A 19,832-nucleotide genomic window follows, 5' to 3' on the forward strand; every position below is an offset into this window, starting at 1 on the left:
ATTCATTTGCATGTCTCTGGGAGCCTGATGGTCTTGAGAATCATCCAAGAAACGCCTTAGACAGGTTCTGTGATAATTGTCCTATGGTGTACTTACACTTTAACAAAAAAAGGTTCTTTTGGGTTCTATGTAGCACCTTTTGGTTCTTGCTACCAAATATGGGACCATTTAAGATAAAAGGGATCCATGAATGAAGAAATTAACATTCAAGGAGCCATGATTAATTAACTAATTATCAGATGTCATAAGGGTCGTATGTTGTATTAAAGTGACAATACTTTGTGTGTATGGATGCTTAATTAAGCTGTTTGTCTTCAAACTTCCTTTTCTAGTTGTTTATTGTTGCTTGATGACATGACAATTCTCTGCTCCTCCTTAAGTTAATCTTATCAATGTATTTTTGTTTATTTTCACTCATCATTACTTTGTGTACATTTCATAAATGAAAATCAGATATATTAATGAAAACAATATACCCCTTACGGAAATGTAATATACGCAGAATATATTTTTCTAAATATGTTATTGGAAAAAACTATATATTTTAATATATCTGTTTCAATACACTGTCATATATTCCTGGTAAATGTATTACAATATATGGTAATATACTGCAATATATTTTAAAATATGTAAATTATTGCCGTTTTTGTATATTGAGATATATTTTTCAAAGTATATGAATATATTTTAAATATATTATGAAAACATCAAAATACATTAATATATATATATATATATATATATATATATATATATATATATATATATATATATATATATATATATACAGTGAGGGAAAAAAGTATTTGATCCCCTGCTGATTTTGTACGTTTGCCCACTGACAAAGAAATGATCAGTCTATAATTTTAATGGTAGGTGTATTTTAACAGTGAGAGACAGAATAACAGCAAAAAAATCCAGAAAAACACATTTCAAAAAAGTTATAAATTGATTTGCATGTTAATGAGGGAAATAAGTATTTGATCCCCTATCAATCAGCAAGATTTCTGGCTCCCTTTAAGAGAGTGCTCCTAATCTCAGCTCGTTACCTGTTTAAAAGACACCTTTCCACAGAATCAATCAATCAATCAGATTCCAAACTCTCCACCATGGCCAAGACCAAAGAGCTGTCCAAGGATGTCAAGGACAAGATTGTAGACCTACACAAGGCTGGAATGGGCTACAAGAGCATCGCCAAGCAGCTTGGTGAGAAGGTGACAACAGTTGGTGCGATTATTTGCAAATGGAAGAAACACAAAATAACTGTCAGTCTCCCTCGGTCTGGGGCTCCATGCAAGATCTCACCTCGTGGAGTTTCAATGATCATGAGAACGGTGAGGAATCAGCCCAGAACTACACGGGAGGATCTTGTTAATGATCTCAAGGCAGCTGGGACCATAGTCACCAAGAAAACAATTGGTAACACACTACGCCGTGAAGGACTGAAATCCTGCAGCACCCGCAAGGTCCCCCTGCTCAAGAAAGCACATGTACAGGCCCGTCTGAAGTTTACCAATGAACATCTGAATGATTCAGAGGAGAACTGGGTGAAAGTGTTGTGGTCAGATGAGACCAAAATCAAGCTCTTTGGCATCAACTCGCCGTGTTTGGAGGAGGAGGAATGCTGCCTATGATCCCAAGAACACCATCCCCACCGTCAAACATGGAGGTGGAAACATTATGCTTTGGGGTGTTTTTCTGCTAAGGGGACAGGACAACTGCACCGCATCAAAGGGACGATGGATGGGGCCATGTACCGTCAAATCTTGGGTGAGAACCTCCTTCCCTCAGCCAGGGCATTGAAAATGGGTCGTGGATGGGTATTCCAGCATGACAATGACCCAAAACACACAGCCAAGGCAACAAAGGAGTGGCTCAAGAAGAAGCACATTAAGGTCCTGGAGTGGCCTAGCCAGTCTCCAGACCTTAATCCCATAGAAAATCTGTGCAGGGAGCTGAAGGTTCGAGTTGCCAAACGTCAGCCTCGAAACCTTAATGACTTGGAGAGGATCTGCAAAGAGGAGTGGGACAAAATCCCTCCTGAGATGTGCGCAAACCTGGTGGCCAACTACAAGACACGTCTGACCTCTGTGATTGCCAGCAAGGGTTTTGCCACCAAGCACTAAGTCGAAGGGGTCAAATACTTATTTCCCTCATTAACATGCAAATCAATTTATAACTTTTTTGAAATGCGTTTTTCTGGATTTGTTGTTGTTATTCTGTCTCTCACTGTTAAAATACACCTACCATTAAAATTATAGACTGATAATTTCTTTGTCAGTGGGCAAACATACAAAATCAGCAGGGGATCAAATACTTTTTTCTCCCACTGTATATATATATATATATATATATATATATTGTCCTATCATCCTGGAACATACAATAGCCTATAATATACTACAATATATTTTAAAATATATAAATTATTGTTGTGTTTGTATATTGAGATATATTTTACAAAACATATCAAATTCTCTCTCTCTCTCCTCCAATCAGCTCCAAGTTTCAAGGGTCTCAAACTTGATTGACAGCAGAGCAAATCACGTCAGCTCGGAGCCTGTACGGCTCAAACTCATTATAGATGAATAGATGGATAAATGGACAGATCGCTACAGGTCATATATACTTATATATACAGTTGAGTCTGAAGTTTTGGCACCCTCCATTTTTAAAAGCATTATTCACTCATTTAGTTTAATATGTATTTCATTGTTTCAGATTGAGCCACAGTGAAGATTCCAGTTGAATGAACTGAGTTAAGGCAGATACAGGTCTTTAGAGCTGCAGATATTGGCATCCCCTGTCTAAAGCCCAAGCCCAGCTGAGCCCAGCCTCACCAGCTACTACCCACTTGGGCCACGACTTTGTCCTGTCAAATTAGACAATGGCTAGTAGACAATACATACCTCCAATAACTGGGTTTGAGACTCGGGCATTTCACTACAATGCAATGTTAAATAGTTGTATTGAAATTGGAAATAATATATTTTGTGAAATATACTTTGTAAAAATTACAAATACATTTTGCAGAATATATTAATGTAAATATTTTAGATTTAAATTAGGAAAATGTATTTTGAACCAAATATATTTTACATTATATTGCATGATATGTCCACATATTTTTATAACATATTGCAATATATTTCCTTTCCGTATGGGACTGTATACTTGTTATCGTCAAATTGGGTAAAATATAAATCTAATTTTCCAACATCTAACAACAATAATAACAACAATAACACAACATAAATTATTAAAAGTGGGGTACATTAAACTAATATATATTATAATTAACCTTTTATGGGTGAAAAGGGTGTTTCACAAATAGCACCATTTGGTTCTATGCTGTGGAACCTCTAGGGTTCCTACGGCAGCTTCAGACCATGGATTACATTTCAACTTGGTGATCAACCATTTAGGGAATCTGGTCAAGGAATATTAATAACAGTAACAGATTAAGGTGTCAGTCTTTTGGACACAACTTATTCGATGTCAGTGTATTGTTTAATAATATAACAAATATATCAAATATCTATGGAACCTTTTTGAGAGCCACGGAGCTCTTTTTGGTTCTATACTGCCCCAGTCCGGGCGGGGGGAAGGAGTCACAGAGCGCCGCCTCCATTGGGTTGCAAGGTTGTGCCATGGAGTGGACTGGAGCCAGCAAAGACGGCTTCCCCTGGCATAGCGGATGGCACACCCGCGACCAGACGACGGCAATCCCCGACGCGCGGTGGGGAAGCCACGGGGCCGGTGTATGAGGGCAGAGCCGCCGAGCTGCCGCTCCTGCTCGCCTGCAGTGGAGAGAGCAGCGCCGTCTGGCGGGGAGGCATTTGGACGAGACGACAGGCGAGGTACGGCGGTAAGCGACGGGCATGCGCAGAGGAGCGCACAGCCCGAGATCACGCTTCCCCAGCGGGGCTAGTGCGCGGGGTCTGCGCATGCCCACTTCATCGATGCCTGAGGGGATAGTTTAAGCTTATTTTATGTTTTTTTTTTTTTTTTTTTTGATCTGCCTATTTTTATTAATAAAATATAATTGATTGTACCTGGTGTCCTGTTGGTGTGCGAGATCCAAACCATCTTCCATCACTTGAACTGTGTAAACTTATGTTGTTGTCCAGAAATTCTTCAGTAATAAAACCCAGTTACACAAAACATTCCCAGTGACCCCATCCCATAGCTTGTCAAACATAAATGATAGGGGTGGTGACATACATTCTCCCAGGATCATTTGTCTTTGGTTATAACAAATATTACGCCATACAAAACAAAGCATTTGTTCCCAAACTCGTTAATCGTTGCCTCTGATTTTATGTAGTATTGTTTTTCTCTCCGGTAAAGATAAGTTCTTAGTGACTGTCTTCAATTACTATAGTTAGGCCACTCAAACCTGTTAATTATTTGTTTTGTATAGGATTGTGTTTATTTTACCATTAGTAGGTGAGGAAAATCTCCCTAAGTGGAGAGACGTTCTTTAATATTTTGTAATTCCCTTATTCCTGCCAAGTTCATATCTATGAGCAGCAGAACCTTTAAAAATATTAAAAAATATTAAAAAATATTAATGTAAGACTCATTCTAATTGTGTTATTAAATTATTTCAGGAAATAATTCTACTAATCTATATAAATATTATTCCCCAATACGCTAAAATTAATGGAAACCTTTATGATGACACTTGTAAAGTATTCTTTTGTATCACCTTCTCAGGTTTCATCCTGAAGATTTTTAAATAAGTTTAGTTCACTAATTATTTGGTGACATGCAATTGAAAGCATTCATTTTATTGCATTTAATAACACTGTACTTCCACACAGTTGAGGAACGAATGGAGGATGTGATGGCTGTTTATTTTGTGCTGTGAAGCAAGAAGCAAGAGCATTAGTGCTCATGACAGACATGACACACTCAATAGCGCAGAGGCGCTCAGGCAAAACCCATCTGAACAGAGAACAGGTTTAGAGCACATCTGTGTTTAAGACATAAAAGGAAAAACAAGGGTGGTTTCACAAGTTTTACTCATGGAACAGGGGATTTTGTGAGTTGCACAGTGATTTATTTTTATTTAAATTATAATTCAGTTTTTCTGTCAAGCCAACTACCTTTACATTTTTACATTAAAACCACAGAAGATAACATGAGAAGAAAAAATAAATTACAATTTAAGATTTTTGCTCTAAGGTTATAATTACAATCTTGAATTTCAAAGTGTAAGAGGTTCAAGCCATATTATGCTAAGTAGACATTTATTTTTTCTGCTTTGTCTTTACACTTTACTTTGAAATTATCTTTGTACATATACACATCACATGCAACAGTATCAGAAACACTGTAGGACTGGTAATGATTGGAATAAAATTACATTTAAAGTAAAAAATAATAGTTTCATGACTTCATAAAGTTAATAACATTTAACATACAACATATAGTAAACTGACTGAGAAAAGGAAACCTACACAGGTCAAATTATGGAAATTGTGGAAAAGTACATTTGATCCAAATTATTTCTGAGAATAACAACACATACTAACAGACACATATATACATATAAGGTTAAATTATGTAAAAACCTGCCAGCCCCAGCTGTACAGGTCTCAGGGCGAGGAGGGTGAAGGAGGGTGAAGGAGAGCAAAAACAGAATAAGCAAATAAACAACAAGTGTTTTGAAAAAGTATCTATTGGCAATCTGTAACTGGACCTTGATTTGGACACTGACCCTCATCTGTATGAGGAAACTGTCCCAGAAAACAACCACCACCTGAATGTTGAGCACGAGGTCTCCTCTCCCTTTCTACCATTGTTACCATCAGCAATCAGCCTAGCTGGCTGTTGTAAATATATATATATATATATATATATATATATATATATATACACTCACCTAAAGGATTATTAGGAACACCATACTAATACTGTGTTTGACCCCCTTTCGCCTTCAGAACTGCCTTAATTCTACGTGGCATTGATTCAACAAGGTGCTGAAAGCATTCTTTAGAAATGTTGGCCCATATTGATAGGATAGCATCTTGCAGTTGATGGAGATTTGTGGGATGCACATCCAGGGCACGAAGCTCCCGTTCCACCACATCCCAAAGATGCTCTATTGGCTTGAGATCTGGTGACTGTGGGGGCCAGTTTAGTACAGTGAACTCATTGTCATGTTCAAGAAACCAATTTGAAATGATTCGACCTTTGTGACATGGTGCATTATCCTGCTGGAAGTAGCCATCAGAGGATGGGTACGTGGTGGTCATAAAGGGATGGACATGGTCAGAAACAATGCTCAGGTAGGCCGTGGCATTTAAACGATGCCCAATTGGCACTAAGGGGCCTAAAGTGTGCCAAGAAAACATCCCCCACACCATTACACCACCACCACCACCAGCCTGCACAGTGGTAACAAGGCATGATGGATCCATGTTCTCATTCTGTTTACGCCAAATTCTGACTCTACCATCTGAATGTATCAACAGAAATCGAGACTCATCAGACCAGGCAACATTTTTCCAGTCTTCAACTGTCCAATTTTGGTGAGCTTGTGCAAATTGTAGCCTCTTTTTCCTATTTGTAGTGGAGATGAGTGGTACCCGGAGGGGTCTTCTGCTGTTGTAGCCCATCCGCCTCAAGGTTGTACGTGTTGTGGCTTCACAAATGCTTTGCTGCATACCTCGGTTGTAACGAGTTATTTCAGTCAAAGTTGCTCTTCTATCAGCTTGAATCAGTCGGCCCATTCTCCTCTGACCTCTAGCATCAACAAGGCATTTTCGCCCAAGGGACTGCCGCATACTGGATGTTTTTCCCTTTTCACACCATTCTTTGTAAACCCTAGAAATGGTTGTGCGTGAAAATCCCAGTAACTGAGCAGATTGTGAAATACTCAGACCGGCCCGTCTGGCACCAACAACCATGCCACGCTCAAAATTGCTTAAATCACCTTTCTTTCCCATTCAGACATTCAGTTTGGAGTTCAGGAGATTGTCTTGACCAGGACCACACCCCTAAATGCATTGAAGCAACTGCCATGTGATTGGTTGGTTAGATAATTGCATTAATGAGAAATTGAACAGGTGTTCCTAATAATCCTTTAGGTGAGTGTATATATATATATATATATATATATATATATATATATATATATATATATATGATATTAATACAAAGAATACGTATAAAAACATTAGGGTATTTGAATTGTGGTTGTGGTGAAAGCACAGTATCTGCTTAATTTTCTTTACATATATATTTTCATGTGATGAATAAAATGTCTGCAGCATCCAACCACACCTTCAACAATCCAAAACAAATACATTTCAACCACATGAATGGCCTGCTTCCATTTTCCTTTTCCTTGGAAAACCATTTCTTTTAAATTCACTGACAGCATTTTGTGAAACATTTAATTATTTATGTACAGTAAAAACCAAGACTTACTATTTGAAATTTCTATTGGAATAACAAATAAGTAATTATGTTCATTTAAAGAGGCCTAATACATTTCACTGAGGCACTGTTGTTAAAACAAGACTAAAGTTTCCTTCAGATACTGGAAATTCTCTTACGGCGAATAGCTGTTCCTGTATACTGACTCTTTGTAAATTTATCAAAGTTCCCAAAACATTCAACACATTTGATGTCAGATACTAAGCAGAAAGGAGTAGTTGTGGAGCATGTGGAAACAGCAAGTGAATTGATCGATGAAGTTCTGATTGCTGTTTTTGAGCGCAACATTTTGGAAGAATATTCAAATAGCTTCTGACGGAAGACATCTTTTGTGTTGTTTTGCTTTTTAAAGAGAATGATATAACACTTTGGGAAGAAATGGCAGCAAAGAATACCATAGTTTGATATCAATATGACAACCATTTCAACAGCTGGAAGGTATTTACCAAACATAGACACATAAACTGGAATGAAGATAATCCAGGATATAAAATATAAAAGCATACCAAAAGTGATGAATTTTGCTTCATTGTAATTTTCAGGTAGTTTTCTCCCCATGAAAGCACATACAAAACATACAAAAGCAAGCAAGGCTATATAACCCAGCATAACACCAAAAAATATGTAAGACCCTTCATTGCAGTTAACCAAGATAGTGGTTTCCAATACAATTCTCTCTTCCTCTGGACTTTTCAGTATTAACCACAATGTGCAAATCAGACCTTGAATTCCCACACAGCATGCAATGATCACATAGGGCTTATTAATTTTTTTCAAAGCATTTTTTAAATCAGGCTTAAACTGAAATGCTAAAATGATTTGTAATGACTTGACTAAAATACAGGAGACACAGCAGGCAAAACTTAAGCCAAAGAGGACCTGCCTGACTTTACACTTCAGACTAAAAGGATGCCCTACAAAAAAGACAGAACTGATGAAGCTGGACAACAATGAAAGCAGAATCATGTAAGAGATGGGCCCTCCTGATGCCTTAACTACTGGGGTTTGCCTGTGCTTAATAAATATGATCGCAATGACCAACACAGCCAACGTCCCCAAAGCTGCGATCCCCAACAGCACCATCGCAAAGCCATTATTCCATCTGAAGTAGTCGAGCTGTTTTGTAGTGCAATTTGAACTTCCTTGTGGAGACCACTCTGTAGATGTATTGCAGCTGAGACACTCATCCATATCTAAAACACAGACATGAAATATTCAATGCACAACATGAATGAAGCTGTTAATGTAATCTGTATACAGCAGTGTAAAAATGTTCTGACAGCTATATTGCAATTGATAATGTCTTTCTAATTTATACCAGCAGGGGGACTTACTTTTTATGTGCAATTGGAACTGCATTTTAAGTTTGTATTCATGCATGAGACATACTATCTTTACTGTGCAAGGGAATAAAATCGGTTTACAACAGGGAAGATAAGGTGCTATATAAAACCATAAAATATGAATTGCACTCTACAATAAGAAAGGCCAAGTCAAATTACACACATAAATTAGAGGTACAATTTGCTGCCAATGATACTAGATCAGTCTGGAAAAGTCTAAAGAAGTTAACTGGGGAAAAAAACCCTCTTCTGATGTGGAAACTGACAATATATGTTATAGGCTTGGTTTGGCAAAACAGGTGTATCAATTATTTTTAAAAGACGAAATATGAGGAAAGCTGCAGGACCAGATCAACTTGCCCCAGCCGTGCTTAGTCACTATGCAGACCAGCTAGCATTTGTGTTCACAGACATTTTTAACACCTCTCTACAACAGTGTTTAGTTCCTCACTGTTGAAATCCATTATTATTCATATTCCTAAGTCATCCAATATGAATTGCCTCAATGATTTTAGGCCTGTTTGCCCTTACATCTGTATTCATGCAAGATTTTGAGCGCTTAGTTCTTGTTTATTTGAAATTATCCACATCTCCACAGATGGACCCATTCCAGTTCGTCTATTGTGAAAATTGGTCTGTTGATGATGCTGTCAACCTGGCACTTCATCACAAATTACGACACCTGGAGATATACAAACTAAAAAGAGACTGTAGAGGATTGTAACGAAGGCATCTAAAATCATTGGCAGTGATCGTCCATCTGTTGACTCTCTTTATATTAAGCCTACCTCAAAACGGGCAAGCAAATTAATTTCTGATTCTTCCCATCCAGCTCATAATCTTTTTCAGCTCCTCCCCTCCAGCAGACAGCACAGATCAATCATCACTCAATCCACTTGTTTTCTTTCCCACAACAGATACAATATTAAACCACCAGAGTTAAAATATATAATTGAAAATGAAAGAACATAAGAACGTTTGCAAACAAGAGGAGACCATTCAACACATCGTGCTCGTTTGGTGTCCATTAATAACTAAGTGATCCAAGGATACTATCCAGTCTATTTTTAAATGTTCCCAAATTTTCAGCTTCAACCACATCGCTGGGGAGTTTGTTCCAGATTGTGACGACCCTCTGTGTGAAGAAGTGTCCCCTGTTTTCCATCTTGAATGCCTTGAAGCCCAATTTCCATTTGTGTCCCTGGGTGCGTGTGTCCCTGCTGATCTGGAAAAGCTCCTCTGGTTTGATGTGGTCGATGCCTTTCATGATTTTGAAGACTTGGATCAAGTCCCCACGTAGTCTCCTCTGTTCCAGGGTGAAAAGGTTCAGTTCCCTCAGTCTCTCAGTAGGACATTCCCTTCAGACCTGGAATAAGTCTGGTTGCTCTCCTCTGAACTGCCTCTAGAGCAGCGATATCTTTCATGAAGTGTGGAGCCCAGAACTGTCCACAGTATCCAGATGAGCTCTAACTAGTGCATTGTACAGTCTGAACATCACTGCCCTTGTTTTAAATTCTACACTTTTGACAATATACCCTAACATCCTGTTTGCCTTTTTTATTGCTTCCCCACATTGTTTGGATGGAGAAAGTGAGGAGTCCACATAGACTCCTAGGTCTTTCTCATGCGTTACTTCATCTAGATCTGTACCTCCCATAGTGTAATTGTAGTGGACATTTTTGTTACCTACATGTAATACCTTGCACTTGTCCACATTGAATTTCATCTGCCAGGTGTCGGCCCAAAACTGAAGTCCCTTTGAATAACCTGTGCTGCCAACATTGTATCTACTGAGCCACCTATTTTAGTATCATCTGCAAATTTGACAAGTCTGCTAACTATCCCAGAGTCCAGATCATTAATATAGATTAGAAAAACCAAAGGCCCTAATACTGATCCCTGTGGAACTCCACTAACAACCTCACTACAGTTAGAAGCATGAAGTTAGTATTAATTCTAATACATTAGTAAGATATGATCTGCCTCATCTAAACCCATGTTGACTATCTCAAAGAATATGGTTTTCATTAAAAAGCTCCTCTATATTCTGTTTAATCATTTTTTCCAACATTTTACAAGTAATGTAAAAACACAAGTATTTACCACAAACCAAGTTGCCACAAACAGACACAGGAGAATACAGCTGAGAGGCAGCCATCTTGCTGTTTTCCTAGTTTCAGACCATTCTTAGCATTCCTCATTTTGTTTTAACTTTGCCTTAATTGAAGTTAATCTTGTCTGTAGTTTGCCTTAATTGAAGTCAATTCAGTTGGTGAAAGTAAATAGGTTGTATAAGGGAGGTTTTGTCTAGGACTAGCATGAATTCTGTGCCAGGTGGAGCCAGGTGGAGCCAGTTACGTGTGAATTAGAGGCAGGTAGACAAAAGCTACTTAAAGCAGCTGTTGAGAAAGAGCTGTGCAGTTTCTCGGTCACAGAAAGTAAAGCAGTTGACTAGGGAACAGGAACCAAGAGACTGAAAAAACTAACATTTAGAAGCATGTGGCCACTACAGTGTCAGGTTTGCAGAATGATTGCCTTCTTGGATGAACTCATCCAATAAGATTTCATTTGTGAATGTTGTTGGCATTTTGAAATCCTAGAGATCAAAGTCTGTGATCTTGAGGCTCAGCTTGTCGATCTGCGCTGTATTAGGGATATAGAAGAATTGGTCAATCAGCCCATGAGAGAGATGGTGTGCACGCCAAAACCTAGGAGAGCTGAGACCTTAGAGCAGGACAGCGTAGAGAACTGCTGGGTTACAGTAGGTCGTAACCGCAGAAAAGGGCGAACACATCCCTTTTTTAAAACAGTAATTTTTACAACAGTTTACAAGTAATATTGGTTGTGGGTTAATGTTGATGAGTTATGTTGGGTATGTATGAAGGGAAGTTATTTGCTATTTGTTTAGCACTTGTGCCCTTGTATTCAGAGCTGTACTGAACCCTAATACCACAAACACCCATCATATTATAGTATTGTCAATATTTAATACTCAAAATATATTTATTTAACATGAGGACAGACAGGCAGACAGACAGACTGACAGGAATACTTACCCATTTCATTTGAATATTGAGCTTCTGCACAGTCTTTACATTGGTAGCAGCAGGTGTGCTGTCCTTCAGATGTTTCCTTGTACTGGCCAGGTTTGCAGCTGTCTGAACATTTTGAAATGACACTCTAGAAAACAAAGAACATCTGATATATCAGATTGCTCTTTATTCTCTTTGAAAATCTGGTTATGTTTAAATTAGACCAAGAATTGCATTATGGTTTGGGGTTTATGAGAAGACACTTGTTTCGATGTTTATTATTTTGAAAAACAAACCTTTAAACATTTTTAATGTATAAACTGGCAGTTTATTTGTAATAATAATCTTGTCATCAAAAAAGTTGGTAAAATGTCATGTAACTACAATCAATGTATTTGTAAGAGGTGAAACCAGAGCAGATGAAGCTGGTTAAGGTGGCTGGGGAGCAGCTGGATAAACTTACCCTGAGGTCAAGTTCCTTCTTATCAGCGTTGCTGCTGAAGATGAATGTCTCATTGTTGATATCATACTCACTCACTGTATTATCAACATCTATGTCTCCATTGAAGGACTTCCATACCACCACATTGTAGCCCAGGTTAATGTCCCCATTTGAATCAAATCTGAGTGATTTTCCATCGTTTTCAAACTCAGTTTTCTTCAAAGCACTAAGTAACTAAAATATTTACATACAAATAGATATTATATAGGTTAGAATACAACCTGTCTCTTGGGTTACATAGACAAAACAACATATTTACAACAGTCATATGGTCAGGTGCAAAATTACCAAGTAAGCTAATATGTAAGCTAATATTTATTTGTTTATTGATTCAATTATTTATAAGATTTTTGTTCTTTAAAATAAACCAAAGATAATTGAAAGAAAAATCTATTTACCTCATAGGGATGAATATTGGCAGGTTCTTTGCAATTAATTTCTTTGCAGAGGTATACAACGGCATTTGCAATAGCAGAAATTGCTATCTGTACACTGTATACTGCATCACGATGTAAGTTGTTTATCAAGACATTGACTCCTGATTCCTGTGTGTTGTTTATGTTTGTAGTGTCATTCAAAAACACGACATCTGCTTGGTCATGGTCTAAAAATATGTTTTCCTTAAATGTGTCCTCACTGATTTTAAGACTGTTGAGATAATTCTGAAATTGTGTGATATTTCCTGTTTTAAATGTAAATCCAATTATTTTTCCAATATTGGTTAGCTTTGATTTGTGTATAACTTCTTTCGACATGGACCAGCTGTCACTAGCAATCCAGATTTTGCCTAGAGTTTCTTCACAGAAAGAGTCAAATATTTTCATCATATGCGCTGGCTTGGCAAAGGAAACTATGACATTTACTCTTTGGTTTTTGCGGATGGTGTTTATAGCTTGATTTATCTTAGTATCTGTGTTCTTGTCAGACAGAAAGTTAGGGAGGAATACTTTGAATGCCACACAAATCCCGAGTTCAGAGGCTTGGGAAACAAAGCTCTCTATCGCAGAGCGGCCATAGTCTCCATCAGTTGTAATGAATCCAATCCAGTTCCAGCCATTGTTCTGGATCAGATTCACCATTGCTTTAGTCTGGTGATAGTCATTTGGTACAGTTCTCAAAAATGCAGGGAAACGCATTTTATCACTGAGGATTTCAGCTGTCGATCCATAACTAATCTATAAAAGACAATGAAAATGTGGTAAATTAATTTCAATATTAAATTGTCTTTTCTCAAAAAGATTTCCAGCATTGACAATTTGACCATTGGAATACCAAAAGGTCAAATTATTTGGAATTTACAGTCTCACAGAACAAGCCCATTCTTCAAGTGTGTGAATTTCCCTTCATCCCACCTGTTTTCTTAATCGGATTTACAGATTATTTGATTGATTCATTATAGCCATATATATATATATATATATATATATATATATATATATATATATCACACATAGGTGACAAATTAAAGGAAAATCCTGAATAAATGAGTGGAGGAACATAATGAATGCAGATGCCTCCAAACAGGTGTACTGCATACAGTTAAGCAATTAACATCCTATCATGCTCTGTGGCATGTATAGAAATGCTGAGCAGGCCTAGCTAACCTCAATTTTGGATCAAGTTGGCAAGAGGAAAGGATCTAATTGACTTTGAAAGAGGGGTCATTATTGGGGCACCATAGGCACTGGTCTACAGAGATGTGGACAAAAGGGATATGGTCAGATAAGTCATCCTTCACCATATTCTTGACTACTGAATATGTGACAAGTGCATGTGTGGGACACCAAGAGAACGGTACAGGCCTGACTGTTTGACCCCTACAGTGAGGGGGTCCGTTATGCTCTGGGGGGCATTTTACTGGCATGGTTTGGGTCCACTTGTCCCCTTAGAGGGAAGGGTAACTGCAAATTATTACAAACTTATTCTGAGTGATCACCTTTATCCTATGGTGAATCATTTCTATCCTGATGGGAGTGATCTCCTCCAGGATGACAATGCCCCCATCCACAGGGCTAGAGGGCTCATTGAATGGTTTGACAAGTATGAAAATGATGTGAATCATATGCTATGGCCTATGCAGTCACCAGATCTTAATGCAATTGAATGCCTATGGGAGATTTTGGACAGACATGTTAGACAGCGCTCTCCACCACCATCATCAAAACACCAAATGAGGGAATATCTTTTGGAAGAATGGTGTTCATCCCTCCAGTAGAGTCCAGAGACTCGTAGAATCTGTGCCAAGAGCACTGAAGCTGTTCTGGCGACTCGTGGTGCCCAAGACCTTACTGAGACCCTTTATGTTGTTTTTTCCTTTAATTTGTCACCCTTCTGTATATATATATGTGCATGTGTGTGTGTGTGTATATATATAATTGAAAAGTGTGATCCTTATATTTATCATAAGTCACAATTTTTCCTTTTGCCAGTGCGACATTAGTTGTGTTCCTGCTGTGTTTGCAGTATGTTTATATCTGCATGTATACCATGGTTCTTCTTTCCTGTTGCCATATCCCTGCAGCATTGCTGAATGTAAATTTAATGATTTTGGATCTAGAAATGTTATTTAATAAGAATGTAGCTGAAACAATTACATATTATTTTTACATAGTTTGCTTTTAACCTGTTTATGCACTGCATTGTTCGAAAGCTCATTATGTCCAAAACTAACGTCATGAACTCTATTTGATTGATCAATGCAGTGTAATAGCATATAATCACTATTTAAACTGGCTGCCTTAATGGTGTTGCTCTTTGGACTGTTTGAATAATAAATACACAGAAAGATTTAAGTCTGCCTCTCTGCAATTCAGACATCTGACCGTGGCTCCTGTCCTGTGGTGCTGTTTATTATAGCCAGAACCCACCTTATTGCCAAAGGTTTTGCCCTTCAATTCATATTTAAAAATATATATTAGTCTTGTTTAATATTAGTATATAATCCATATATATATATATATATATACACTCACCTAAAGGATTATTAGGAACACCTGTTCAATTTCTCATTAATGCAATTATCTAACCAACCAATCACATGGCAGTTGCTTCAATGCATTTAGGGGTGTGGTCCTGGTCAAGACAATCTCCTGAACTCCAAACTGAATGTCTGAATGGGAAAGAAAGGTGATTTAAGCAATTTTGAGCGTGGCATGGTTGTTGGTGCCAGACGGGCCGGTCTGAGTATTTCACAATCTGCTCAGTTACTGGGATTTTCACGCACAACCATTTCTAGGGTTTACAAAGAATGGTGTGAAAAGGGAAAAACATCCAGTATGCGGCAGTCCTGTGGGCGAAAATGCCTTGTTGATGCTAGAGGTCAGAGGAGAATGGGCCGACTGATTCAAGCTGATAGAAGAGCAACTTTGACTCGTTACAACCGAGGTATGCAGCAAAGCATTTGTGAAGCCACAACACGTACAACCTTGAGGCGGATGGGCTACAACAGCAGAAGACCCCACCGGGTACCACTCATCTCCACTACAAATAGGAAAAAGAGGCTACAATTTGCACAAGCTCACCAAAATTGGACAGTTGAAGACTGGAAAAATGTTGCCTGGTCTGATGAGTCTCGATTTCTGTTGATACATTCAGATGGTAGAGTCAGAATTTGGCGTAAACAGAATGAGAACATGGATCCATCATGCCTTGTTACCACTGTGCAGGCTGGTGGTGGTGGTGGTGTAATGGTGTGGGGGATGTTTTCTTGGCACACTTTAGGCCCCTTAGTGCCAATTGGGCATCGTTTAAATGCCACGGCCTACCTGAGCATTGTTTCTGACCATGTCCATCCCTTTATGACCACCACGTACCCATCCTCTGATGGCTACTTCCAGCAGGATAATGCACCATGTCACAAAGGTCGAATCATTTCAAATTGGTTTCTTGAACATGACAATGAGTTCACTGTACTAAACTGGCCCCCACAGTCACCAGATCTCAACCCAATAGAGCATCTTTGGGATGTGGTGGAACGGGAGCTTCGTGCCCTGGATGTGCATCCCACAAATCTCCATCAACTGCAAGATGCTATCCTATCAATATGGGCCAACATTTCTAAAGAATGCTTTCAGCACCTTGTTGAATCAATGCCACGTAGAATTAAGGCAGTTCTGAAGGCGAAAGGGGGTCAAACACAGTATTAGTATGGTGTTCCTAATAATCCTTTAGGTGAGTATATATATATATATATATATATATATATATATAATATGTTGCAAATATATTATAAAAATTAACCTCACTGTATACTTTCAACATATCAGATATATGTATTATCTCTGTAGGGATATGAAAAGTTCTTCCAATCATCTTTAAACAATAATAAGAAATAAAGTGTCAGTTGTGACACACACACACACACACACACGCACACACATATACATATATACACACACATTAAGGATACAGTGATTCATCCAATTTAAACTCACTTGTGGAATCAGCTCCAAATTTAATAGATGTGCAACAGCTATTGAAATTTCAGAGTAGGCTTCTCCCACCACAGCCTGCACTCTGACGGGGGGCTCACTTGTGTTGTAGTGCTCCTGTGCGCAGCTTCCAGGATAGTTCAGGAAGGCCATGGTGGCCCTGATTGCAGTGGAGACATCGGAGCACGAGTCATAGATTTCATACCCCAACATAAGTCCATTGAGCAGAGACGAGTTATTAATAACTTCAATAGCATGTTTCATAGCCAGCATCTGGGTGAACCCTCCAATGTTCAATCTAAGAGCACAAGAGGAAAACATACAGTTAGGTCCATACATATTTGAACAGTGACACAATTGTCATCATTTGGCTTTGTAGGCCACCACAATGGATTTGAGTGTAGACTTTCATCTTTAATTTGAGGGTAGTTACATCCAAATTGGGTGAACAGTGTTGGAATTACACAGATTTTTATATGTGGTCCCCCCAGTTTTAGGGGCTCAGAAGTATTTGGACAAACTAACATAATCATGAATTAAATAGTGAGTTTAAAAATTTGGTTGCAAATCGTTTCCAAACCCCCCAAGAACAAGCAGGAACTAAAGACAGCTGCAGACACCAGGGAAGAAACCCAGCATCTGGTGATGTCTATGGGTTCCAGATTCAGGCAGTCATTGACTGCAAAGGATTTGCAACGAAGTATTGAAACTCACAATTTAATTCATGATTATGTTAGTTTGTCCAAATACTTTTGAGCCCCTAAAATGTGGTGTAATTCCTACACCGTTCAACCAATTTGGATGTAACTACCCTCAAATTAAAGATGAAAGTCTACACTTAAAGCACATCTTGATTGTTTCCTTTCAAATCCATTGTTGTGGCGTACAGAGCCAAAATGATGACAATTGTGTCACTGTCCAAATATTTATGGGCCTAACTGTAGCTGAGATTTGAATATTAAACCTGAAAATCTGAATTTAGCAAAGCAAACAACAAATACATAATATAATATAATATTATATTAAAAAGCATCATAATAAACTGTGACAAGGTAAAAATAGTAATTATTGATTAAAGCAATTCTAGCAATTACTAAAATCATGTTAGTACTGACACTCATAGAAATTGAATCACATTTGTTTACAGATATAAATGAATCATTAACTTATCTATACTTACGAGTTACATATAGCAGGTTCTGGTTTTGTCACATTCATTGACAGAACAGTTTGCTCATGAACTGGGAACAGTCCACTGATGATAATATCCCCAGGAGCTGTTACTCCGATAAGCCCTGGAGCATCGGTGCTAGCTTGGCAGGACCTTAAGAAAAAGATTAAGCATGAAATCCAAACATAGCATGCCATCTCTCCTTCCTCACCATGCTCCGGTACACTGCACACTACTGAAGCCTTTTCTGGACGTCCCCTTTTAAAATGCATGCTGTTTCCTGATTCATTTGCATGTCTCTGGGAGCCTGATGGTCTTGAGAATCACCCAAGAAACGCCTTAGACAGGTTCTGTGTCAAATGGTGTACCTATTATAACATAAACGTGTTTTGTGCAGGTAAATAATAAAAACATTATTCTGCTCTTACAAGAGTCTCTATTCATTTTAAGGCACCAAGCTACATTTTTATTATTCAGTTTATTATTGTGAAAACAGAGAGGATTTTTTTATTTCCTTTATTTCTCTCTCTTTCCTGTAGCACAATCATGCTTTCTGCTCTGAACTGGAATCTCACATGACATGTGACAATCAACAATTTTGAGGACAGGTTTGATTTCCCAGAAGGGAGACCATATTGTAAGCATGGGAGTGACAGTTACAATAAGGGTTTTTAAGATTTTGGATTGAGCCTCATTACAGGAATTGCTTTGAAAAACAGGACTGACGTTTAGAAAATCAGATTGCTGTCAATTTGACAACCTGAAGAAAGAGCAATGATATTTAAAGATTTCTGCTTTTTAAAAGTCTTGGCAAACAATTTTACTGTCTGAGTTTGTTTTTTCACAACAGGCAATTTATACAAATGTCTGGAGCTTTTAAATGTTTCTACCTGCATTTCTGCAAGGAATTCTACACATAACAATTGGAGTTCCTCTATGTTTTAACATACTACAAAAGCTATTTAGCAAACCTGTCTGATGACATTAAATGAGACCTTGCAAGAAGGAAATCAAGTGATTTCATAATATTTGTGTTATTTGTGCCAGCAATGTTTTAAGATACAGCTGCGGCAAAGTATTGTATTTTTAAATGTAATTTCAGTAAAATAACTACTAAATGACTGAACACAGTGTTAGTGTAAAGCCTTGTCCATGCTATTTCCAAATGCAAGGTGTTATGTGTCTTTATGGGTTGTTATAGTGTATAAGTAAAATACATAACACTCTTTTAAAAACAAATTAAATTCCCAAAAATTACTGATAGCTCAATCCAGCATGAATGCTCTTTCAGTTTATCACAATGTGTTGTGTCATAACTACAAAACGACAAGATTTGTCTTCCCTACATACAGCAGTGATTATTATCAAGTCAACTGAATGTTATTATTTCATTACCATCTCTGCAGATTGCTGTTTTTTATTTTTATTCTGGTTTTGAATGTGGGATTGTTTACTTGCTTAAACAATCTCCAGAATGGATTAATCTCTGTTGTTGTAAAGTGGAAAATAATGACAGGGTCAAATAACTTTACATATATTGTGAGCAGCTCACAAAGTCTATCACTGGGCCTGTGAGTGTTCAGGAGGCTCCAGAGAGAAGGGCCTGGAAAACCTGGAATCAAGCTGCAATGAACTCTCACTGCTAGATTGATTGGTGACCCAGGTTTTGGTAAGCAACAATAAGGCCGTTACAAAACATCTGGGTTGTTTGGGCTAAGGTTTGTTCATTACTTTTTTGGGGTGGGGCTATTTAGCAAATTAGTACATAATTTTGTGGCCTGAGTGCCACCTGAACTTAACAGGCATTGTTTTGGGAGTTGTCTGATGATAGTGAAGAACCAAGTAAAGAATTGAAGTCTGGAAGCACAGAGGATAACATATTTATTTAACATGGCCGGCCTG

General features: G+C 38.0%; 1 protein-coding gene across 1 annotated transcript; it reads right to left on the minus strand.

Moving 5' to 3' along the window:
• Window positions 1–12,549: 12,549 nt before the first annotated feature.
• LOC136748763 (G-protein coupled receptor family C group 6 member A) lies at window positions 12,550–18,201 on the minus strand. The gene is made up of 3 exons (XM_066702779.1): window positions 17,940–18,201; window positions 16,763–17,057; window positions 12,550–13,504 (listed from the first exon to the last, which is right to left on the minus strand). The coding sequence occupies exons 1-3, from the start codon at window positions 18,125–18,127 to the stop codon at window positions 12,665–12,667; spliced, it is 1,323 nt and encodes a 440-aa protein (XP_066558876.1). The 5' UTR covers window positions 18,128–18,201; the 3' UTR covers window positions 12,550–12,664.
• Between the last annotated feature and the right edge of the window lie 1,631 nt (window positions 18,202–19,832).

The sequence above is a fragment of the Amia ocellicauda genome, chromosome 1, assembly GCF_036373705.1.
Source record: "Amia ocellicauda isolate fAmiCal2 chromosome 1, fAmiCal2.hap1, whole genome shotgun sequence".
Lineage (NCBI taxonomy): Eukaryota > Metazoa > Chordata > Actinopteri > Amiiformes > Amiidae > Amia > Amia ocellicauda.